We start from the raw sequence: 26,280 nt of genomic DNA, 5'->3' as shown, positions 1-26,280 counted from the left end.
AAAGTGTTATACGGATCAAAACTATCTAAAATTAGAAAATGAAATCATAGAATGATGGAATGAATTTTAAGGAGTACAAAGGAATACTTATTTGTGAAATTTAACCGGTATATACTCATGTAGCTTTTAGCAAAATAACTAAGTAGTTTTAGAAACTAAAAACAAAAAGGAGCCTCGCTGATAGCTTAGAATGGTGACAAACAATACAATCCCGTGTAGAATGAACTCAAAACTTCTTTTACATGAATGCTAGACAACACAACACAAATACACTAAAATAAAGAAGAAAGAGACACGAACAATAGTGTAAACTAGAGAAGCACGTGGGGAAGTTTACCGGTAGGGAAAGATTAAATGACATGTATAACAAGATGAAACAACATTTGTATATTAGCCAAGGATGAAGGATCGGGATAATAATATTGTAAGGTGGAATAATAGTATTCCTTTTAGTGGGATTCACATGGATTTGTGCAACGAGTTGGATTGAAAAAGGCTAACCAACAAGATAGATCGAAAGAGGCTTAGTTGGGTTTTTTTTTGGATGGGTGGATAAGTTACGTGAAAATTTGGCAAGAAACATTAGGTAAGGCGTTTTTTGATGACAAATCAGAAGTTTCACATCTTTGATGATTTGGATCAACCTTTGTTGATTTGAAACAAAAAAAAAAATCGTTTATTGTTTGATACTATGAAATGTGACACTTGCTAATTACTGGTTCACTAAAAATAGGCTATTTACCTGTTTAGTAAAGGGAGGATATTATTGACTGAATTCTTTGATGCTACGTGATCCTAACTAAAACGACCAAATTAAAATTTGACTTTGAATAGTTCGTTTTACAATCAATGAAAAATGAATAATCATAGATGGTGTAAGGGCATGACTAGTCAGCGACCACTATTTACATATGATCTCATTAACATTACTTTATTCACATGTGAATCTTACTAAATTGTTATCAAGGTGTCACCAATTTAGATTTTAAAATTTTTATTTTATATTCACAATACCGTATCCTCTAAAAGTTACCAAATTAATGGCTGTTTAAGTGTCACTAAAATAGTTTTTTCAAGTGTAGAAATGTGTATTGAAGTACCACTAAATAGTTGTTAATATGAAACCAATCTAAAATAGAGAAATTTTAAATTTATGTTCACAACTTATAGGTGTGATAAAATGATTCTCAAATTATCTCAGAATATAAATTATATAATAACAATTTGATAGCACTTAAATAACCATTTGATAGCAATAATAGAGAAAAAGGTAATATCATTCATTCTAAACGGTCTAGTATCATTGATCTCGCAACATAATATAGATAGGCAAATCACAAAAAATATTTTTACCTTAACACAACGAAACTAATTTGTTTCAAATTTATTTGACGTTCATGTAAGCCACCAATCATGGATAGCTACTGACATCCTAAGATCATACGAGAAAGTAAATTATGGATAACTACTAATCCTTAAAATAGTGACGGACATAAGAACAATATTTATCTCCCTAACATCAAAATTCCACTCCCTCGGTATAATTCGTGGAGGTTGCGTGTCAGTCTTATCTGCGGTAGAACTTATGATTACAAAAGAAAAACACGCTTCTTTTCCGTGCACATAACAATCACCAAGTTTATTCAGAAATAAATATTTACAATTTTCTACTAAATTATTATTATTATTATTTTTTCATTAACTGGAAAGTATAAGTTGGAGACGTTATGGAATACAAAAGATCAACCATTAGTACATTGGCTTGATCCGTCCTTCAGCCAGGAATTAGCATAATTTGTTTACAGGTAACAATATTGATAATAATTTACAAAGAATTAACGAAAGGAAAAAAAATCCAGCACACTGCAGCATTTTAAGCAGGTCAATGTTAGGCTGATCTTTGAGGAACATGGTGTTGGAACAAGGTTTTATTTATGTGGCCCTTCAGAGAATTTGCCATTCATCTTCTTGGGTCTGATCATTAATGAGATTTTCTGAGTAGAAATCATCCGAACTGTTGATATCAGCACCAAGCGCACTACAATCATTGTGCAAAATTGGTTTCGAGTGTGGAAGATTTTGGGCAACAGTGAACAACGGCGCTCCACCTGATTTATCTGCAAGCTGAGTGGCACGGGAACAAAAGTCTTCAAAATCTCCTGTAGAATGGGAGAAAAAAAAGAGAAATAATGATAAATTTGGCATCGGTGAAAGAGATTTTAGAACAACCATCTGAAGATAAATTTAACCTTTATCTCTGCAGTAAAAACCAATGGCTAATGATGGGTCAATCATGTCTAGTGATAGGTGACGCACAGTGCTGAAATCAATGTTATAAAATAAGAGAAGGAATTATATATACAATAATTTTTTAAAAAAAACCTGCTTAAGAGGATAAAAAGTTTCATGCATGTGGGAATTTTTTGTGGGTTTAAAAACATACCTGCAGTGATATGAAGTGCAATCACTTTCCAAATCATCCTTCTTGATATCAACAGCCTATTATAGATAATTATTTAGCATGGCTCAGAGAGAATTGAATAGGAGCATAACACAGATGGAATAATGAGTACAAGAAAAAGGGTGAAAACTAAAAGATCAACTGCATTTTTGTCAGAAGCCATATCGAACATACAAGTAGCATCATCTCAACTCAACTATTTGGGGAGTTATACCCAGATAGATTAAATCTATTTAGACAAAAACTTCAAAATTTCATGAAGAAGATCAACTATTGAGATGGAAGACACGAACACACATGCCTTCGCTAAGGTTTCTTATGGTTTCAAAATATAGCTTGGGGATGATTATTTTGAGTGAACTGCATCAACACCCCTTATATTGCATCCTAATTCCACCTGCACCAAGTTCCAAATTTGCAATACTATTCTAACAAGTGCAAAATTTTGCAATAACGTCTTATATCAGGTCAGTCAGTAAAGAAGGCATTAATTCAATTTTTAGCTTTTTTAGCTTGTTAATCAATAATTTTGGTTTGGTTAAACCCCTTGCCAATGCTTAGTTCAAGCATGCCCATGTAGCAAGAACTTGAATCACTGTTGGATCATCATCAAGGTGTGTTCAAGTTAAATTAGATTAAGTTCAAGTGAAACAAACCCAACTAATACCAAAAATAGGATGACTAGGCAAGACTAAATCTAGAAAATGGAGTCAAAGAAACTCGTCAATTGAACATGTTGAAGGATACCTTGGTCTTAGTGGGTATCATGTGTATTTGCTATGGTAAGGGGGGTGCTAGTGCTCTCCACCTTAATATTCTTTGAATATACTCACATGGCAATCTCAACATTCATCACCTCTATTGCATTAAAATTTTCAAATATCTTTTAACCAAAATGCCCTACATTCAGAACCACAATACATAACCTACCATTACAGAAACAACACTATCTAGGAGGCAGACACACAAATATCACAAGTTCCTCCCAATTTCAATCAACCATTTCTTATTTTCAGAACAATATTTCTACCAATATGTCCTTGATAGTAGATCTGAAATAGGTAAATTCCTAAAAAAAAATAATCAAGGGAATAATTAAACCTGAAGGCGTGACAAGTAGAATAGAAGACCACTGAACAAAGAGCTAAACATTTCACTTAAACTTTAAAGAAAAGAAGATTAAAACAATTTATATATTTTGCTATTCTTCTTTGCTTTAAAATTTATAGCATGGTTTTCATTGCAAATCATATCTGAAGTTGTTAGCTCTTTATAAATTAACAAAAATGATGGAGTAATAAGAATAACAAGTTAATGTCTTCCCTGATCACAATGTATAACTATGCAGCTAAATTCCTAATTTTTAAAAAAAATTGGATTCCTGATTTTGAACTAGCAAAAATTGTCTATTATAGTGACCATAAAGGTGTGAAGTGTTAAGGGAATAAATATACAATGCAAATCTTGAACTTCAATATGTATATCATCATCATTATCCCAACTATCTGAAGTTGAAGTATGTCACATGACTAATAATATCTAAAAATCTTTTAATCATTTTTATGATTATGTAAAATATAGCTTTATTTTTTTCTAACTCAATGTCTAACTATGGAATCTACTAACCACTTTGAATTATGTACATTTCCATCTTAATCCATGTTCCATTTATGTGTGCAACCAAATTTTAGTCCCAGTGAAGGAAAAGGAATAATAAGATCATTCCACCAGAATTAAACTTAAGCAAGCATGTCAGCAAAAATCAGGTGTCAAAATCAGACAAACTATTCTTAAGGATCTACTATTTACTAACAAATAACAAGTGAACATAAGATAAATTTTTGACCTATAAAATCACTTTTCACCTACCATCTTCATTGAAAACAATGGAAGTGCAAAATAATTCTATCTCCATAATAATAAAAAAATAGAAACTGCTGACAGATCAACAAATTGAATACCGTTTGAACTTCATGAGGATCCAAATACAATGCCTTCTCATCCTGTACACCAACAATGTACGTGGAAGCTCCAGGTTTACCACCTAAAATGCCTAGGCTTTGTGGAAATGTAAATGTTTTCCGTAACAAAGGAATATATCTGCAAGAATCGGGCATACATTAAGAGCTTTTGGAAGAAAATCAAGATCCCATGATGTACAATGCCACTGCACGCACATGAACACCCTAACCACAACCAATGAGAAAAAAGAAATTTGTATAATTCATCAAAAATCAAATAATCTAATGGAAACACAGGTTTTCAATTTTTTTGACTATTCGAGCTATTACAAGATAAAGCAACTGAAGGTTCTTTTAGTTTTCCTATTAAAATAAAACAGTGCAATTGCCACCTTGGGCTTGCATAGTTCAAACCCAAAATAGGTCAATTTTCCTGCTGGGCTCCCTACTGGAAATCAAGTTACTAAAATGAAAAACATATCAAACTCAGATAAACTGATGAAGTATACTTCCAGAATTCTCTCACACGGGAAACAGTAGAAACAAGTTTTATATATCACATCTTTAATTAAACAAAAATGTGTTACAAATTATAATTGAGATCAGTGTCACTCCTTAAGCTTAGTAGGAAAATAGTTCTGCATCTTAAACTTAGAGGAACCAAGCTGACCTTCACAGACAGACAAACTTGAAAAGGAAAGTTAATATACTATGGGAAATCCATATGACTTTTCATTCAGAACACTCTAGCTTCAAAGCAACAATTTGATAATTTGCAAATATTTAGTGAACATATTGGAGATACATTGAACCAAGGTTTAAAGTTTTGAGTTTTGCCAAAGTTTCAATCTGTGATTGAAATTATAGGGTTTCAGTATTGTTTCGTTTCAGTAACTTTTTCTATTTTGAATATATGTTAGATATGGAATTTTATCACATTTAAATTTTCACATTTTAAATTAATTTTTTTAAATTTTAGATGACGAAATAAGTTGAGCTAAATTAACAATTCAGATTTTGGAGGTGAGGTTGAAGCCGAGTTAGGTTTGAAGGAAATCCATCATGTAGGCAAAATAATTAGAGTCATTGGGGTTAAAATTGGAATTGATTTGAATTTGTTTTGGCCAGTTTAGAAATGAGCCAAATTTATATTAAGGGTATCTGAATTTAATCGCACTGGTTTGAATTAGTAGAATCTACAATTAAAAGTTGCATAATCCTACTCTCTCTCTCTCCTCATGTAATTCTCTCTCTCATCGATCACCTGACCACCTTCTCTCTCAATCTCTCTTATATTCCTCTTTGTGCGACCGCCACCCATATCGTCCCTGCCCCATGCATGCCCTAACCCCACCCAACTAACCACCTACCCTCCTCAGACCTCTCTTTCTTTTTCTCAGTCTCTCTCCTTGTCAATCTCTTTCTTCCTCCCCCTCTTGTCTATGGTCTCCTACCCCTACCCCTACCCCTACCCCTAGAGAAATGTCAATGTTAGCCATCCCTCTTTTTTTCCCTTTCTTTTTTTTTCCTCTTTTCTCATTCCCTACACCTGCCGCCCTACTTACTGGCCACCACAGCACACCCTAGCATCACCGCCATGACCAAACTCTACTGATCACGAAAATACTGTAAACAAGAAATTTCAACAGTTTCGAGTGGCATGGCTTGGAATCACAAATCTTGCATGGAACTATACAAATAACTTCTAGAAACTTGCATAAAAATCTTTTTCAACAGAATATTTACTTGTAGTGATTTGACAACTATTTTTCTCTTCACCGTCATTCCTTCTGTAAGATATGTTCATGGTTAAACTATGTAAACTATGAAGGGTGCTAAGTCCAGAATAATACCAATTTGATAAATGATTGAGACGGTGAGTATAAATGTATCTAATAATTTCACTTCAATATAATTCAAACTACATACTGAGAAAATAAAATCTGGTTGATATGTAGGCATGCACCAAGCAGTATAAGCAATTCATCAGACCCACAAATGATGGAAGTATTTGTTTATTAGGTCTCTTTGACAAACCAAACCTTAAAAGCATGCATGTTTAGAACAATGCCAACTTTTGTACCATTTCATGAGGAAGATTGCTACATTTAACTTACCTGGGGTTGATTTTTTCCAATCCAAGAACCAAAGGAACCAAAAAGAGTATAGGTGCCCAGTCTAGTTGCTCCTTGTTAAAATCATGACAACGTCTAGATACAACCTCAATGCAGATAACTGGAGCTCCACCTTGTTCCCCATCTTTGTCACCTGAAACAACATATAGAACCATAGGCAACCTTTGTTTATGTTCACCATGTTCATCTTGCTCTCTGTGAGCATGAGCAATGGTTTCCCAAGTTCGACACATAGCATAAGGACCCAACCATGATCCAGCAGCCAAACCAAAAGCCTTCCCAGCTTTAAGAAGATTGTGAATTGAAAAGGTACATAAGCTTGAGTCGCCAAAAAGATGTAGAATTTCGATATACTGAACATCGTATGGCTGCAAACCAACAACCAGACACAATGCTCACTAGACATTTTTCAATATTTACCGAACATCAAAGTGAATCACATGGATAACTAGTATGAATCATCACCTTTTGTGAGGGTTTCCTCCAAGATCCCCCCATATAGTGAAGAATCAATGCCTGTTGGCAATTTTAAAGTACACCTCACTAATAGCTTCATCTGCACAAGTATGAGCTAGAAGTAAAGAGCTGAATAAGATAATTACCTGAGCAATAAGCATCTGGCTACTTCTGATCATACACCCCCAGTTGACATCACATGTGAATTTTGAGTCCCCAATAGGTTCAAAACCTGTAGAGGATCTGGGTCAAAGATATGGCATTCATGACCATGAGTGCTTCAGTAAACTAACCTTTCCGGTAAGTGATCCATATTCTTGATGAGAAATCTTCTAGAAAAGATGTAAAACTATTGCCCGGATCAGGATTATGTGACTCCTCGAATGACAGATTGTAGCACTTGCCAAGAAACCATATTTCACTGGTTGAGCTCAAAGTGACAGCACTGCTTGATCCTAATACACGATCTTGGAGCCTCCTCATTGAGCCACTACTAATAATGTTCTTTACAGCTGTTGTCCAGCCATAACTACTAGATTTGCTAGAGTTGTTTTCTACTGAAAATGAGCTGGGGTTTCTTTCAAAAAGTGAGAAATTGGATGTGAAAAAACTTGAAAATAAAGAAACCTTTGCTGACGTATCAGGTAGATTCTTATGTTCTGAATTAGATGTAGTTTCTTTATCTACTGATTCATCTAAATTTTGCTTAAGGAATTTTGAATCCACAACTGCCTCAGGCAAGTCCTTCATTACCTAGATAAGTATATAGCAAATGTTATGTAAAAGGAGTTCTCCACAGTAGGCTATAATAGAAATGCATTCCAATTAATGTAAACACTGCCAATCGCATTACAATAGACAGCAAGCAAACCATGATTGAACAACATAGAAACAAATATACCTCAATAAGAAAAGCAATTGCTAAATATGTTATCGGAATTAAAACCTAATTAGAGGAAGGAACTACACGATAGGAGAAATAATATGATAAGCATTGAGTTACCAAAAAAAATGCATACAATAAACATCAAAATTTAACAGAAACTGCCATAGGTGAGAAGAGAGGATAGGGGAGAAGAAGAGACAAGAAAGAGAGGGAGAGGGGAGGAGAGAGGAGTACCAGGCAGACAAGAGCTCGTGATAGTAGCAAGCAATGATAGTAACTAGATGGTGCAACATAGGTGGGCACATTGAGATGAGAACAACATCAACAACCAAACCTTGTCCCACTAGGTGGAGTCGGCTATATGAATTCTTCTACGTTATTGGACTCTATCACGTACTATATCATCATCTATGTTTAAATATATTTATCTTATTTCATTATTGTTAACCAAGTCTTATTTGATCTTCTTCTTCGTCGTTTAATTTGTGTATTTATTATAGTTTTACATCACCTAACTAGAATATTTATTGGTCATCCCCAACTTTTTTCTAATATTTTCACTTCTTATCATGTCCATCCTTGTATGCCTACACATCCACTTTAACATCCTTATCTCTACGACTCTTTTCTTCTACCCATGTGTTCGAGTTATAGTTCAATATTCAACTTCATATGACATAGCAGGTCTAACTGTCATTTTATAGAACTTCCCTTTAAATTTTAAAGGTATTTTACGATCACAAAGAACACCTATCGCTCTCTTCCATTTCAATCATCTTGCTTGCATTCTATGTATAACATCTCTCTCAATCCCTCCATCCTTGTCATTTTGTATCTTAACAATTATCCTATTATATCTAATATTACTAAACTTAAATTCTATATATTCTATTTTTATTCCCCTGAAACAACCTCTTACAAAAAGTAGGGTAAGGCTACGTACAATGGATCCTTCCCTGGACCCCGCATGGCAAGAGCTTCGTGCACCGAGGGCCTTTGTTTTCTATCTTTACTCTACTAAATCTAAAATACCAAGATTCGAGTTTAGCATTTACCTTCACGCATCTCATCTACCAAAATAATTCCATCTACAAACAACATGCATCGTGGCAATGTGTCTTGTATATGTTCAGTGAGTTCATCCATGATTGGTATAAAAAGATAGGGATTTAAGGTTGATCCTTGATATAAACCTATCTTTAAAAGAAATATTTCGGTTAATCATCACACATATCTTTAATTATTTTAATATATGTTATGCCAACACATTTTCTAGTTCTTCACCTAATTTCTCTCAGAAATTGTCATAATTTTTTTCTAAATCGATAAATATCATGGGTATTAGATACTTTTCAATTAGTTTTTTAAGATGTATAATTTTATTGTCGACCTTCCACGCATGAATCTAAATTGATTTTCAATTACTGTGGTCTCCTTTAGTTCTATTATTTTTTTCCCAAAGTTTCATGGTACGACTCATTAGCTTAATACCCTTATAATTTGTATAATTTTGTAAATTTCCTTTGTTTTAATAGAAGGGGACTAAAGTACTTATCCTCACTTTTTTTTTTATTTTTGAGATCAGGTTGAATAACTTTGTAAGTCATTCAATATCTTACTTCCCTATGTACTTCTATACCTCTATAGGAGTATCATCTGGTTCAACTACTTTTTCATATTACATCTCATTTAAAGCCTGTACTAATTCTGAAGTTTTGTATTCTACGATAAAAATTTAAATTTGTATACTCCTTTAATCTACTTAAATCACTTAAGTTGATCACCTAAACTTTCATTAAAAAATTAATAAAAATATAAATTTCATCACTCTTTTATTTCCTCATCATTCACTAGTACCCTATCATATTCATCTTTAATGCATCTTATTTAGATATGATATCTCTTTCTTTAACTATTCTATAGATGTTCATTTTCCTTTCTTTTGTATCCCGCTATCAATATAAGTATTTAAAAGTTTGATTCTTAGCTTCACTCGCTACTTTCTTAGACTCTTTCTTAGCTATTACACACTTTTGTAAGTTTTTATTATTCTACCAAGTGTATAATAACTTATAGGTTGTTCATTTTTTTCCTTCACTTTCTCTTGTACTTTCTCGTTCTACCATCCAGATTCTTTACTTAGTGGTGTACGTCCTTTTGACTCACTGAGTACGCTCTTGGCTATCATTTTCAACTTTAATATCATATTATCCCATGTCGTATTCGAATCATCATATATTTCTCATAATACTTGTGCTTTTATCCTCTCCTGAAATATGTTTTGCTTCCTAGCCTTTAACTTCTACCACTTAATTTTTGGGATTGTGCACATTTTCTTCTATCGATACTATATTTGAGGAGCATATCCGACACTACTAAGGGTGGTTAAGTTTTCTCTAACGATGACTTGTAATCTTAATAAATCTTTCTATTCTTCTTCCTAATTATAAAAAGTCAATTTACAATTTATTGTTCTCACTTTTAAACGTAATCAAGTGTTCTCTTTTTTAAATAAAACGTATTAGCTAGTATAATGTCAAATGAAGGGCAGCCCGGTGCACGAAGCTCCCGTCATGCGGGGTCCCGGGGAAGGATCCATTGTACGCAGCCTTACCCTGCTTTTTGCAAGAGGCTGTTTCCAGGATTCGAACCCGTGACCTTTTGGTCACATGGCAACAACTTTACCGTTGCGCCAAGGCTCCCCTTCAGCTAGTATAATGTCAAATGCTATCGTAAAATCTAATATAGTTTTCCTTCTTTATTTCCTATTCCAAAATCATAACCCCCATGCACCCTATCATATTCCTCATTTCTCGTCCCCTCGGGACGGTCTAGTGGCTAGCACATGACGTGTTGCCACCATGAGATCTGGCGTTCAAATCTCGGCAAAGCCGAGGTAAATGTCTCCCTTATGTGCTAGTCACTATTCCAAAGGCTAGTAGCCGCCCGTGATTTACCTCCCCCGTGTTGGCCCTGGGACTGGTTGACGGGGGCGCTGAAGGTGAGTGTATTCGCCTTTTGCCACCATATTTCTCATTTCTCACTCCTACATGCTCATTTAAATTTCCTCCTATTAAAATCATTTCGTCTTCCCAAAACTTAAATTTAGTGTCCTTATCTAATCCTACTTGAAGTTCATATATGTTAATTATATTAATAGTTTTTTCGTCACCACTATCGTAAGATTTATAATCATATCTCTCTAACTACTATTACTACTTCATCCTTCAACGAACTATCTACAAACTTACTCCATGTCTTGTTTTACTTTCTCGTATGTACCATAACTTAAAACCCAAATTTTCTATCATCTTTACCTTCTCTCGTGGCCATTTTATCTCTTATAAACATAAAATATTAATTCTTCTCCTAATTATTGTATCTACTACCTCCATTAGTAAGTGTTCTTATGTTTCGTGTTCCAACTCTAAGACAATCAGTATTCCTATAATGTTTGTTCTTATCCAACTTATAGTGCGAGAACTTTGGCATATTTAACACTACACCTAAGTTCTCATGTCAGTCTTTACCGAGATGTTACGGTTGGACCTTACAATACATTCCTTCTAAGAAACAACCTATCGTCGGCATAATAGTTTGATGGATCCATTACTAGAATATTCGTCGTAATTTAACACTAGCAACCTAACATAACTCTGAACTTTTTTCATCCAAGCTTAAGAAAAGAAATACTTATGATTTGAGGTTTATTTTAAAAATAATTCCTAACATTTTAAATAATACTATAACCTAATTAGATATCAACACATCAACCCATCCTTTATATAAATTTAGTTCAATTTTAAATTGATCTAATAAACCTAAACTGAGACCAATTTGAACTAATTGAATTGTAATTACTTTTTTTTTCTCTTTTTTTATAATCCAAGTGTCCAAGCATCACCCGACTAATCCCAGAGGTAGACGACCTCCCCCCTTGGTTTGCCTACTAGATAAATTCGGAGCACATCTTAAATGCACTCAGAAGCCGACCTCCAAAATCGTCCCCATTAGGATTCAAAGTATGATCTTATTTGATATATGAATGTTTTACCACGGCACTACACCCATGGGGCTGTAATTATTATGTTTGCCCAATAAACTTCTTCAATCAACCCTAAAATATTAGATTTACCTTAATTAGTTATTTAAAAGCTTTTAAAAAAATAATTTAAAATAAAAAAATATTATAGTAAAATTTAGTATTCAACTTCAACAAAGATTTTTTTTAGTGTTATAACTTTTAAAATGTGTGACATAATATTTTGATTGAATAAAATTTTAATTTATGAAGTTAAAAAATTATATATTTATTTTTCATTATTTTTTATTTATTCAAATGAAATATGATTACAACACCAACAAATTTAAATCCAAAAATTTTTAATTTTGATTAAGTAAAACAAGTCAAATTTCATATTCTTATTTTTTTAGAAATTTCATACTTGTAAAATTAAATAAATTAAAGTATAAAATTTAAAATCTAATAATATTTTACATTTAAAATTTAGAAAATCCTATATCTCTTTATTTTTCATCTACTTTAATAATTATAGTTAAAAGAAAACCAAATTAAAACTAAAACAGTAGAATTTGAATTATTTCACTTCATCCAAAAGTTTTATATAGGCTTTATCAAAGTTAAAAACATATATATTTAATATCAAATTTCTTATCAATTGCTCACCAAAAAATTTCAAACACAATTATATAAAAATTTACATCCTTAACAATTAAAAGTCTCTTGTGTCTTCAAACTCCAATATAGCAAAATTTGGTAGCAAAATATGTTAAAATAATTAGTATTATAAAATTTTAATTATTTTAATTAATAATTTAATTAAATAAATATCAAAATCTTAACAATGCAACATGATACGAATGACCAAAACTTTGACACGACTTGAAATTTTAAATCTTGATACTCCCTACAAAAGTGAACACAATGCTGGAATTTTTCAAAATAAAACTTGTTTTTGAGAGAGTTTAGAAAGAAGAAAAAGAAAACTCTTGGAGATCTTGGATTCTTGTAGGCAACTTTATTCTCACATCTAAAATTAAAAGAAAATTAAGGCAATTAAATTTAGATTCTTAATAATGTTATATTTTGGCAAAAAAAAAGGTGGACTTAGTTGGGGCACCATGTGCAAAGTAGATAATATGTGAAGCACATGACACTTTTGGGTGAAGTACAATAAATGTGCCATTAAATGCACTACACTGCACAAATGTGCAACCATGCACAAATGTAAATGAGGTGTAACATGACATTCATGTGGCACACATGACAAAGACAGCTTACAGGTGAAGCCCTATGAACTACTTCTTGTATTTACAAAAGGAAAGACCCAATGCTAATATAAAGCTTGATGAAAAGGAAACCTCCTCATCTGCTTAAAGAGTACGGATGTAGGGCGATAGTTAAGACTATTGACCCTAAAAGAACTAAGCTTGGCGAAAACAATAGAGGTTTCTTTTAAATGCACAAGATAATAAGATAGTGAGGCTTATGATTTTATATAAGTTAATAAAATTGTTAAATCACTACCAACTTTGAAGAGAAAATCAACCTCTTTTGAATCTATGGAATATATTGAAAATCAATCTTCTTCTTGAAGACTTGAAGAAATTTCTGTAAATTAGGAGAAGCAAATGTCCTAGAATATGCACAACATTCAGAATGAAATTTTATATGTTCTTAGTAGCAGGACTTTGTGAAGAGGTTATTTCACATATTTCAATTCTTGTTGGATCTTCAGATGCAAGTATTTGGAAGGAAGCAATTAATAGTGAGACATTTAATCATGGCAAACAAGACATGAGTCCTTATTAACCTATCACTGGGTAGCAAATCAATTGGTTACAAATGGGTATTCAATTGAAAAAAGAAAAGGTGGATGGAAGTGCTGAAAAATACAGTGTTAAATTAATAGCTAAGGTTTACACACAGAAAGATAACTGCTTTGATACTTATGTTCCAGTAGCTAGAATCCTACAACTGCTTCAATTATAATTTTTTTTGCATTAGCTTCCATCAGCAAGATTGAGATCCACCAAATGGATGTGAAAACATCGTAATTCTTAAATGATTTAGAAGTTAAATGGATGAATAGGGATTTGTAGTGTATAACTAGTAAGATCTCTTTATGGTCTTAATCAAGCTTCTAAACAATAGCAGGAGAAGCTTAAAAATATTGTTTTATCATAAATCAATCTGGTAATATGTTTATAGTACAATTTGGGATAGCATTGTGTATGTGTTGATAGATACTTATTTTTGGTACTACAAGATAAAATTAATGAAACTAAATCTCCCTTGCCTAGTAACTCTAACATGAAAGATAAATGAGAAACTAGTGTTCCATTTGACATTAAGATCTTAAGAAAGCAACGTAACCTTACGTTGATTCAACATACACTTCGGTTAGTCTTCAATGGATCTGGTTTGAAAACCACTTCTTAACTATGGTAAGGTGGTATGTCAAGAAGAATATACCAAAGTGATTAGTGTTTGATGTTTGTCATGACGTGTATCATAAGAAAGCAATGTAACCTTATGTTGATTTAATGTACACTTCAGTTAGTCTTCAATGGATCTGGTATGAAAACCACTTCTTAACTGTGGTAAAGGGGAATATGTCAAGAAGAATATACCAAGGTGATTAGTGCTTGATGTTTGTCATGATGTGTATCAAATTAGATATCATATTTGTGATAGTGAAGCTTAATGGATATACTAGAAATCCCAACTATGCACATCCGAATGTTAACAAAAGAACAATGAAATAACTAAAGGGAACAACATACTAGATAGTAGGTTTCTGACAGGACTACAAGGGTTACTCAATTGCAAGTTGGGCAACCAATCTAGAGGATCACTCATGCACTAGTTGGAGGATTTTCAACCTTGATGGGAGAGCTTTTTGTAGGGGCTGTAAGAAGCAGACATGCTTTACAAATTCAACCATAGCATCAAAATTTGTGAAATTGTCAACCACGAGAAAGGAAGAAAAAGGGATTTACTAGTGGAAATTCCAATGTAGCCTAATCTCATGCCTCTAATATGACTTTGATAAAAGTCAAGCTACAATGGCTAGGGCATATAGAAAAGTCTATAATCAAGTCTATGCATATTAGGTAAATACATAACTATGTAAGAATCTAACTCAAGATGGTAAAATTACCATTGACTTTGTTAGTAAGGCCACAATTTGATGAGTCTACTAATATATGGGCTTGCAAGAAAAAGATCCAAAGAACTCACGGTGGGATGGGCCTAAAGCTCAATAATAGAATTTTCAATGAAGGAACTTCAACTTGATACATGAAAACTTTAGGTTCTAAGTGCAATGAGTGCTAATAAATCTAATGAACATCTGCATGCATCAAACAATTATTATCCATTGAAATATGCGTTTGGATACTCAACAACAACAACAACAACAACAACAACCAAGCCTTTTCCCACTAGGTGGGGTCGGCTGTATGAATCCTTTTATGTCATTGAGCTCTATCTCCTATTATATCATCATCTATATTTAAATAAATTTTATCTTGTTTTATTGTTGTTAACCAAGTCTTTTTTAGTCTTCCTCTTCCTCGTTTGATATGCATGTTTATCATAGTTTCACATCGCCTAACTGGAGCATTTATTGGTCGTCTAAGTACATGTTCGTACCATCTTAAACGTGTCTCTCGGAGTTTATCCTCAATAGATGCAACTCCGACTTTCTCTCTAATGCTCTTATTCCTTATTTTGTCCATCTTCGAATGTCCACACATCCACCTTAACATTCTCATCTCTGCAACTCTCATCTTATGCTCATGTGCTCGAGTCATAGCCCAACATTCAGCTTCATATAACATAGCAGGTCCAACAGCGGTTTTATAGAACTTACCTTTAAGTTTAAGAGGTATTTTATGGTCACATAAAACACCCGACGCTCCCCTCCATTTCACCCATCCTACTTATATTCTATGTAAGATGTCTCTCTCAATCCCTCCATCATTTTGTAAAAATGATCCTAAATATTTAAATCTCTCGGTTCCGAGCAACTCGTCCTCTCCTATCTTAACAATTGTTTCATTACTTCTAATATTGCTAAACTTAAATTTCATATATTCTGTCTTTAATCTACTAAGCTTAAAACCTTTCCCTTCTAGTGTTTCCCTCCAAGATTCTAGCTTAGCATTTACTCCTTCACGTGTCTCATCTACCAAAATAATATCATCTGCAAACAACATGCACCACGGTACTGTGTCTTGAATGTGCGCAATGAGTTCGTCCATAATTAGTGTAAAAAGATAGGGACTTAGGGCTGATCCTTGATGTAACCCTATCTTTATTGGAAATGCTTCAGTTACTCCGCCTGAAGTCTTTACTCTGGTCATTACATCCTCATACATATCTTTAATTAGTTCAATATATGTTACGCTAACACCTCTCTTTTCTAAAATTCTCCATATAATTTCTCTTGGAACTCTATCATAAGTTTTTTCTAAGTCAATGAATACCATGTGTAGATCTTGTTTTTGCTCCCGCTATTTTTCAATTAATTGTCTAAGGAGATGTATAGCTTCTATTGTCGACCTTCCAGGCATGAACCCAAATTGATTTTCTGTCACTGGTCTCCTTCCTTAATCTTTTTCTATTACTTTTTCCCAAAGTTTCATAGTATGACTCATTAGTTTAATACCCCTATAGTTTGCACAATTTTGTATGTCTCCCTTGTTCTTATATAAGGGAACTAGAGTACTTATCCTCCATTGATCAGACATTTTTTTCGTTTTCAATATCATGTTAAATAATTTGTAACTCATTCAATACCTTGTTTCCCTAAGCACTTCCATACCTCTATCGAAATATCATCTGGTCCAACGGCTTTTCCATTGTGCATCTCATTTAAAGTTTGTTTTACTTTTGAAATTTAAATTCTACGATAAAAATTAAAATTTCTATGCTCATTTGAGCTAATTAAATTACCTAAGTTAAGTTGGTCACCTAAACCTTCATTAAAAAGTTGATGAAAATACATCTTCCACCGCTCTTTTATTTCTCCATCATTTACTAATACCCTATTACATTCATCTTTAATACATTTTATTTGGCTAAGATCTCTTGTTTTCCTTTCTCTCACTTTAGCTATTCTATAAATATCTCTTTCCCCTTCTTTTGTATCCAATTTTTGATATAACCGTTCAAAAGTTTCATTTTTTTCTCCACTCACTACTTTCTTAGCTTCTTTCTTGGCTATTGTATATTTTTTTAAGTTTTCCTCGTTCTTACAAATATATAATTCCTTATAAGCTATTCGTTTTTCCTTCACTTTCTCTTGTACTTTCTCATTCCACCACCAAGATTCTTTACTTAGTGGTGCATGTCCCTTTGACTCATCGAGTACACTCTTAGCTACTATTTTCAACTTTGATACCATCTTATCCCATGTTGTATTAGAGTCACCGTATATTTCACCTAATATTTGTACTTCTACCTTCTCCTTAAATATATTTTGTTTCCCATCCTTTAACTTCCACCACTTAATTCTAGGAATTGTATATATTTTCTTTCTATTGATACTATATTTGAGGCGTATATCCAACACTACTACCTTATGTTGGGTAGTTAATCTTTCTCTAGGGATGACTTTGCAATCTTTACAAATCTTTCTATCCTTCTTCCTAACCATAAGAAAGTCAATTTGCGATTTATTATTCCCACTTTTGAATGTAATTAAGTGTTCTTCTCTTTTCTTAAAAAAACGTATTAGCTAATATAAGGTCATATGCTATCGCAAAATCTAATATAGTTTTCCCTTCCTCATTCCTCGTTTCAAACCTATAACTCTCATGTACTCTCTCATATTTCTCATTTTTCACTCCGACATGCCAATTTAGATCACTTCCTATTAAAATCATTTCATTTGGTGGAATATTTTGTAATATTTCATCTAAGTACTCCCAAAACCTTGATTTGGTAACTTCATCTAATCCTACTTGTGGTGCATATACGCTAATTATGTTCGCCACTATTATCTTAAGGGCTATAATTCTATCCTATTGTATTTGGATACTCATAGGATAAAAATAGGATGAGTTATTGATTATAATAAATTAACAACCAAATGTCAAATACTAGTATCTATGGGGATACTTGGTAGCATTTTAATCAACTAATTTGGAGGACCATTCTTTGCCCAAGTTATCTCTAGTTATCTAGTTATACAAATTAAATAGCTAATTCAAGGCTAGTTCACTATGCAATTTCATCATAAATTCCTGAGCACTTGCAAAAACATAGATTCAAGTAGCAAGATGTATGCTACGTGAAGGACAAAGAAGCTCACCAAATGTCTAAAACCATGTTTTCGAACTTCCTTATTTCAAAAATGGTTGGAGATTGTTGGAATTTTTTAAATACAAAAATGTTTTCAAAAGACATAAAGAAGAAGATAAAGAAAGAATTTCCATGGGGAAGTTTGTTCATACATCTAGAAGTTGGAGGGAGATCAAGTTATTTATTTGCATTCATTCATAAAGTTATATCTTGGCAAAAAAGTAGACCTAGTAAGAGGCATCATGTGCGCAAAATAGAGTCATGTGCAATGCACATGAATAAGGGCAATGCACTGCAAAGCAAAGCGCAGACACATTATTGCAAGCTCACGTACATTAGGTGTGACGTGGGTTTCACATGGCACAAGTGGACACACACAACAAACAAGGCTTATGTGGTGCACATGCAGCGCAAGGTAGCGTATTTTGCACTTCAAATGTACACATCGTTGCAAGTTGTCTCACATATATAGGATTTATTGTCGTATAGGAAATTTTCCTCCACCTCGTCTGACAAGGGGGATAGTTGTTCACTAACTGGCCAAGCGCATCACGAGGTCCAATTTTGGCTCAAGTGGTTCAAACAATTGACCCAAGAAGTCTAGGTGGCCCAGTGCTTTAAGATGGTGTGAACTAGAGCATCCAAGCAATCCAATACCTAAGACAAACCTAGATGGCTGCAGTTTAAGAGACATTACCAACCAAAGGGTGTGTATTTATCAGAAGTGGGTTGGGAAGAATCACTAGCAAAAAGTCTCTTCTCTCCCTCTATGCAACATTCCTCTTGCTCTCAGCAAATGGAGCATCATCCATTGGATTTGAACACTTTGATGGACAAATAGCTACAACCATGTCTCCAGTCGAGTGGGCTGTAGGCTCTTTCTTAAGTGTAAGTCAGAGAAAAGTGGACAATCTTGTTTATTGCTAGAATAAATTTGCCCGGATGCATAGAAGTGGTAGAGCCTTAAAGAAAACAATTACGTACTCCATGATCATTGATTGCAACAAGCTAACAAGTCACCGTCCCAAACCACCCGACAACAAAAATTTACATCTTCTGATTGTATCCAACAACCAGTAGCAGTTTAAACTTTTCATCCGAAGAAATATAGTAACACAAAAAAGAAGTCGAAGATCATTTATTCATCACAACCGTACTGTCGAAGAAAGCTTATCTCCTAATTTAACGAAAGACGCAAGCAAGCAGAAGATAATATCCCCCATCAGTACGAAGGTAACGCCCTCGTAATTAATTAGCAAGCTCAATCTTGCGCATCAAATGCCCAAATGGTCAAATGGCAAGGGGATTGCTTGCCGATCAAACAGATCAGAACGACCACTTTGCCTCGAAACAGATCGCAAAACCAACACTACATGCATCAATCGACCAAAGCACGAAGCTCAAACTACTCCCGATCAAACATTCGCAGGTTCACTAATCCATCAAGAACAAGCGATCAGAACCTAGAGGGACGAGGTTCGGAAACAGAATCAGCCATAGCAAAGGAGTTACCTGAAAGCAAGCAGGATCAGGACGCCAGATCTGGCATCGATTGCCGAGGCGAATCGAAGAGATTCTCGTCCTCGAAGGTATCTCTAATTTAGGGCCGCTTAAACCGCAAGATCGTATTATGACCTGGTTCGAGTAGGCGAGCAGTATTTTTAGATCCACACCGGTTAAGAGTTTTCAATTATTTACAAGCAAAGCTGCAAAGGACGCTTGGCAAAAGGGGTATTTATCCGATTTATATATAAAAAGATCGACCAATTCATATTCTCAATAATAATTTACTAATCTAGCAGTTCGACTACGGTTTAAATTTATCCAAGCCGTTAAAATTAAAATTAACCGTACTATTGAAACTTTTATAATATTTATATATGTATTATTAATGAATACGTTAATTATTATATCAGTATGGCCATAAATTATACTAATTTTTATTATTAATCTTAAAAGGTTATTGTCTAAAATTAGTTTTTTAAATTATTTTAAATCAAAATATGTAGTTTTCGTGTTAAGATGAGGAAATGATTTTAGTTCAATTTTGATTTAAATGTTTATATTTAAACATTTCGGTTTAATTTTTATTTCCATTACTTAATCAGTAAATTAAAAGTGTAATCATACATTGGAGTAAAATATGATATCGCTCATCTCAAACTGTCGTATCATCAGACCTAAGAGTGAATCGAGTTGAATAATATAAACATATTGATATTTGAGTTCGAGTTCGAAAAATATATATAATATTTAAAATTCAATTCAAAAATACAAATAATTTTGGCTTAGTTTGATTCGAAATAAAATTCGAACTCGAATTCGATTCAAATTATTTGAACTTTGATTTGAGCATATTCAAATTATAGTTTTAAATGATTTAAATTCAAATTAGGTTTGAATATGTTTAAATTAAAATTATATAAAAATAATTAGAATTCAATTCGAGTTTGGCTCACAAGCGGCTGGTGAACAATTGAACAAAATAGTATAAGTTCAAATTCAACTCAAAAAAAATATTCGAATATGTTCGAGTTCGTATCAAATTCGATAATTTCGAATACGAATCAAATATTTTTCAAACAAGCTTGAAAAACTCACGAATCGACTCAATTTATTTACACCCCTAGTCGGCTCCCAGTAAGTTACAGGCGGATAGATCACATTTTATCCTATCACAGTGACCCTTAGCATAGGAGATCAGCTACCCAACAAGATATTTTATATCTACTAGAAATTGATCCCAAAATCTATTGAAATAAATATCCATATAAATATCAACTATGTCAATATATGAGATTTAAGATTTAGGATTTAGAGACATCAAATGAATATCTCCACCATCAGAAGAATCAAAAATCACCATGAACCAGATAAGAATTCGTTTTTAAAGCTGAGATGATTACAGGAATTACATCTTGCATGAATTTCTTACAAACAAAAAGGATCTCCTCACTCAGTGTTGCTGAGAACAAGTGAACAACATCACTTGTTGCCATGGGAAGCCATCTTGAATATCTCCTAAACATCTCTCCGCATATCTAAGATAACATGAACAGATATGAAAAGAGGTTCCATAACGAAACAGGAACATGAAAGAAAGATCCATGGGATATGTTGTGCAATTCAATGATCAAAGACTTGAGTTAAAAAGCTCCAGTATCCAGTTCACCAACAGACTCGAGCATCTCATCACATTCATCATGAGTAAAATGCCTCACATTCTTGAAAGAAACATCTTTGTCTCGAGCGAAAGCTGATGATACTCTTTCAGACGTGCCAACCACAATATGTGGGCAGTCATTTTCAAAATGTCTGTGCTTCAAGATGTGAACCGCTCCATAGAAAATGGCAGCAACCTTGACATCTGACAAGTATGTGCTGAATCTCTCAAATTCGTGGCAAACCTGCAAAACATTATCAATATAAATTCATTTTTCTCAATAAATTAAGCAGGTTTATATTCTCAAAGAGAATTTTAATAATAATAAAAAACATGATAGGTCAAATCTCTTGTATGATATAGCACAAGAGCATCAACTTGGTAAAAAATAACCTGTTTGATCTGTTTAAGAAAGCCTCACTGCCTCAACTTAAGAAGATAGTAGCACTATTTACCTGCAAATACGAAAAGGAAAAAAGTTATATATCCATCTACAATAAAAATCCATCCAATACAAATCATACACCAGAAACATGCAATCAGATTACCTATCACTCGAAAAATTTATATATCACTCCGGAACAAAAGAGTGCCATAAGGCAATAGAATCAAATGCTGACCTTTCTCAAAGATATACATCTGAATGTCACCAAGCAATTAAGGTCCCTTCTTTTCATTCATTGTATTCTTTTTTCATGTCAGACAGATGCTATAATCAAACTTTTTGTTTTGGCTGGAAAGGATTAGGCTCCTGATTGTTGATCTGATTCTGCCGCATTGAAATTTGAAGATGGCCTTAATTCACTTGTCTGGCAGCTTTGTTTGTTCTACTTGCTAAGCTGAATCTGATATCAAGCTTCTGCTTTTTCTCCTAGGATTCTTTTAACTGCGTTAAGTTGGTTCTCACACTTCTCAATGCACCTTCTTGATATCTATTGTGTTTTCTGTTGTCAGCTGAACTTTCCCTTGATTTTGACGTTGTGAATAAAGTTGGTGACGTTTAGGATATCCCAAGTCCTTTTTTTGAGTCCTTTTATGTAGCAGTCCCATCACTCAAAGTGTGCAATAGAGGAATGTTTGATCAAAAAAGACAGTGACAGCTAGGAAATGGAGTCATTGCACACAGAATAACATGGAGACAAGGAATATGCATTTGGGTGTGAGTGATATTGCAATATGAGTTTCCTGTTTCTGTTTAAGAGGATTCATCTGTTTTAGAACTCTAACTAATGGCATGTTAAAACAAACTAATTAGTATACACGCTGCACTACGTTTTTCATTTTAGATAAATCGATTATCATAAGGTAATCACGTAGTCATATATATAGTAGATTTCGGATCGATTGGGATAATCGATTGGAACACACCAATTGATTATCATAAGATATCAATCGATCAATAGGCCTAATTTTATGTTGTTAATACTGATTAAGTAATATCTGTTCGAATTAAATTCCTAGTATTTTCTTGGGTCTATCTACACAACGTGCTACTAAGTTGAACTAATATGTCGGCCCAAAGGAAGACACCTTAGATAGGTTTAGTACATTTTGTGTTGGTAGACGTATATCTATGCTAAAAGTAATCGACCCAAAGGAAGGTTACTTTTAAGCCAGATATATATATAAGGTAGCTTACAACTATGGAACAAAATATTATTTTGTTCAAATCATGCATAAAATATGTCGGCCCAAAGGAAGACATATTATGTGGCCGATTAAGGTTGTTGTAAGCTATGGACTAAAATATAACTCATATAAAGTATCATATTATGCGCACAATGGGTCAGCCCAAAGAAAGGCACGTTGTGTGGCCAATTAAAGTTTGAGTTATATTAGAGAGTATCGCTAATAAATAATGTGTCGGTCCAAAGGAAGGCACATTATGTTGTACTTGATATCTCATAAAGAGCACATTTATATATATGTGATCATGTCCGAGTGCTGAGTCGACGGTCGCTGGGGGCGTGGTGTTCTCGTTGACTCCGCGTAGCCCGGTGTGTGACCTAGACCTTCGGCGAGAACCTGCAATCACAAAACTGAGCCGAGAAGGGGTTCCTGGCGACGGTCCTCCGACGCTCAAGTCAGCCTCCGGCAATAAGAAATCGAAGTAGAATGATGAGAACTGTTACAGTGATGAATCGCGCATACCTCCGTTGGAGTCTGAAGGCCCTTATATAGGGCTTCTCAAGAGCGCGCGCACACTCCCTGAGACATGCACGACCCTCAAAGCATACCTGGAATGGACGTGTCAGAAAAGCGTGCTTGTCCTCATACCTCAATAGCACGAGTATATCTCTGACGACGTGACAGTGGAAGCTTCCACCGTACGATTCTCTGCTGCTAACCATGCCCCCTGTAGACGGCACTGGTCCCTAGGAAGATATCGATACTTGCTCCCTTTGTCCTTTACCGGGCCGGGTGGATGGGTCGTTCGGCCAAACACCCTCCTCGGGCTGAGCGGAGGCCACCTTAGCTGGGCTGAGCTCACATGATCGGGCGAGTGCGCTTTGACTACCGAGCCGATGTTTCGTCTACCGTCGGCCAAGCGGAATGCCCGCTCGTCTGTTATCCTCTCTCGTCTTGCTTTAAGAGCGTCAGAAGCTCAGCGTCGAGCTGAGCTGTCGAGAAGCCGGGTCGGCTCTCCTTCAACCGACCGAGGGGTAATTCGTCGACTGGGCGCCTGTAGGGCGTTGACCACCTTGACCTCCTGCTGGATGAATCTCCCTTCCCTTACCACCGGATCACATGTCTTCCCTTCAAGTCTAGTCGAAGGAGGTTGAAAGTCCGACTGACTGGACCAACAGTCTGGCGCAAGGTTGGCCGGTCGGCTAATGGGCGAGCCAAATCTCGTTCGGTTAATGCCGAACGGGCTCCTATCCCCCTAACGGACCCTTCTCCCCCGATCGGTGCTTCGTGCCTTTGTACTTGGATCATTTTGGATACTTTTCCTCACCGTTGTCGAGCGGGTCGATCGACTACTGTTGACATCGTCCAAATCTCCTCGTGATACGTGTAGATCGCTTCCATTAAGGTCAAGCACGCGCTCATTAAATGCTAACCCTTGGGGGGATGCCACGTGTCGCTGGCGCAGTCACCGCATGTCCGAGGTGACAGCTAATGATGTGATGTTTGACGGTTTGAATTCAACGGCTAGATGTGCACTTTAATCCCTGTGCCCTAGATCGGATGACTCAGCTCGGTCGTGCCCATCTTTATAAAGCTTTGGCGTCGCCGCTTCCTCGACGCTCTGTTTTCGCTTCTCCCTCGTTTGCTCCGGTGACTTCGCTTGCCTCCAGTGCTCCGGCGACTTTGTTTGCCTCCAGTGCTCCGGTGACTTCGTTTGCCTTCAATGCTCCGGCGCCTCTTAGCTTTCTTCTCCGGCGCTTCATTTTCCTGTAAGCTCTAACTTCCGCTTCTTTTCCTTTGGCTATCATCGCCCTTCGATATTCCGTCAATTCTGTTTATCGAACTCGTTGTCGATCCTACCTTATCCTTCCGTCAACTCCTTTAGCCAATCCCTCCGCCTGTGTTTTCCGGCTATGGCCAGCTCCTCTCAGCCAGTCGACTTGGCCCCTGGTCCCTGGTATACCACCATGGCGACCAGGTTTGATGTCGACGACGCGACACATCTTATAAACGCCTTCGACCTCCCATCCGACCATGAGTTTGTCCTGGCCGAACCATTCGATCGGCCACACAACCCGCGGATCGACACTGTTTGTTTCTTTCGAGACTAGTTCATGGCCGGCCTCCGGTTCCCTATCCATCCCTTCATAATCGAAGTCTGCAATTTTTTTCGCATCCCGCTCGCCCAGCTCGTCCCTAATTCTTTTCGCCTGCTATGCGGCGTGGTGGTGTTGTTCAGAGTGCACAACATCCCACTGACCCCTCAGGTCTTCCACTACTTTTACTATCCCAAACAATCCGAGCCGAGCACATATCTCTTCCAATCCCGGATCTGTTGGTGCAACATCCCTCAGGTCAAGGTTGACCTGGTTGACCAAGCTGAGTCTTGGTTTGGGTTTAGATGTTTGACAATAAGATATTGATTGAAGAAGAGTCAAGTAGGTCAAGGATGACCGGATACTTGACTGGGAAGTCCTAACTGGGATGTTAGGCAGGAGGAAAATCCTGGTGAGTGAAGCCAGGTGAAAGACCTAGTGAGTGAAGCTAGGCAATTGGGAAGTCCTAGTGAGTGAAGCTAGGCAGGAGAAAAATCCTGGTGAGTGAAGCCAGGTGAAAGACCTAGTGAGTGAATCTAGGCAATTGGGAAAGTCCTGGTGAGTGAAGCCAGGCAAGAGAAATCCAGATGGGTCAAGGTTGACCAGACATCTGGTGAGAGTCCAAGTAGGTCAAAGGGATTGACCGGATACTTGGCACGAGGAAGAAAAGTCCAAGTAGGTCTTAGGGAGTGACCGGATACTTGGCAAGAAGAGAAAAGTCCAAGTGGGTCAAAGGGATTGACCAGACACTTGGTGAGAGAGTCCTAGCTGGCCAAGGGTGACCGGATGCTAGGTCTTATGTACCAACAAGTCATGGTTGACTAGATGTTGGTTTAGGGGGCTTTGGGCAAAAACCAAGGTTTGGATTGATCCAGCAGGTTTGGATTGATCCGTGGATTGATCCAGCAGGTTTGGATTGATCCAGAAATAAAAAATAGAATTAAAAAAGAACTTCACCGATTCATTCCAGATTCAACACAGCTCCTCCCCAGCACTCTCTAAGCTCCTCACCGCCAGTTCTTGAAGGTTCTTGGAGGTTCATCCAAGTCAAGAGGCGAGTTGCAACGAGAAGAAGAAGAAGCTAGGGTTTTTACTGCATTTCTTGTAAGCTTTTGCTTATTCTTTACTACCCTTTCTTCTTCTTGTACTGAGAGTCTTGT

General features: G+C 35.5%; 1 protein-coding gene and 1 pseudogene across 3 annotated transcripts; both read right to left on the bottom strand.

Annotated features, from left to right (window-relative positions):
- Positions 1–1,624: 1,624 nt before the first annotated feature.
- LOC121984738 (cysteine protease ATG4B-like) lies at positions 1,625–19,915 on the bottom strand. Of its 3 annotated transcripts, none has more exons than XM_042537874.1 (9): positions 19,745–19,915; positions 7,307–7,766; positions 7,160–7,245; positions 7,023–7,073; positions 6,540–6,925; positions 4,423–4,561; positions 2,444–2,499; positions 2,250–2,320; positions 1,625–2,159 (listed from the first exon to the last, which is right to left on the bottom strand). In XM_042537874.1, the coding sequence occupies exons 2-9, from the start codon at positions 7,761–7,763 to the stop codon at positions 1,945–1,947; spliced, it is 1,461 nt and encodes a 486-aa protein (XP_042393808.1). In that variant the 5' UTR covers positions 7,764–7,766; positions 19,745–19,915; the 3' UTR covers positions 1,625–1,944. The 3 variants fall into 3 exon arrangements, with proteins under 3 accessions (XP_042393808.1, XP_042393792.1, XP_042393801.1); XM_042537858.1 differs by lacking the exon at positions 19,745–19,915 and having other exon boundaries at positions 7,307–7,570; positions 7,641–7,768; XM_042537867.1 differs by lacking the exon at positions 19,745–19,915 and having other exon boundaries at positions 7,307–7,554; positions 7,641–7,768.
- A 1,169-nt stretch (positions 19,916–21,084) lies between these two features.
- Positions 21,085–23,746, bottom strand: LOC122043291 (annotated as a pseudogene).
- Between the last annotated feature and the right edge of the window lie 2,534 nt (positions 23,747–26,280).

The sequence above is a fragment of the Zingiber officinale genome, chromosome 1B (genome assembly GCF_018446385.1).
Source record: "Zingiber officinale cultivar Zhangliang chromosome 1B, Zo_v1.1, whole genome shotgun sequence".
NCBI classification, from domain to species: domain Eukaryota; kingdom Viridiplantae; phylum Streptophyta; class Magnoliopsida; order Zingiberales; family Zingiberaceae; genus Zingiber; species Zingiber officinale.
Note: the sequence above shows the minus strand (reverse complement) of the source record. Positions and strands in the feature narration are given on the sequence as shown.

Bases quoted from the DNA above. Each gene is read 5' to 3' on its own strand.
- LOC121984738 (XM_042537874.1), bottom strand. From the start codon at position 7,763: ATGAAGGACTTGCCTGAGGCAGTTGTGGATTCAAAATTCCTTAAGCAA. The intron at 2,321-2,443 runs GTATGTTTTTAA...CATTGATTTCAG, and splicing joins TGCACTTCATATCACTGCAG to CACTGTGCGTCACCTATCAC. The intron at 2,160-2,249 runs GTTAAATTTATC...CCCATTCTACAG, and splicing joins TTTTTACTGCAGAGATAAAG to GAGATTTTGAAGACTTTTGT.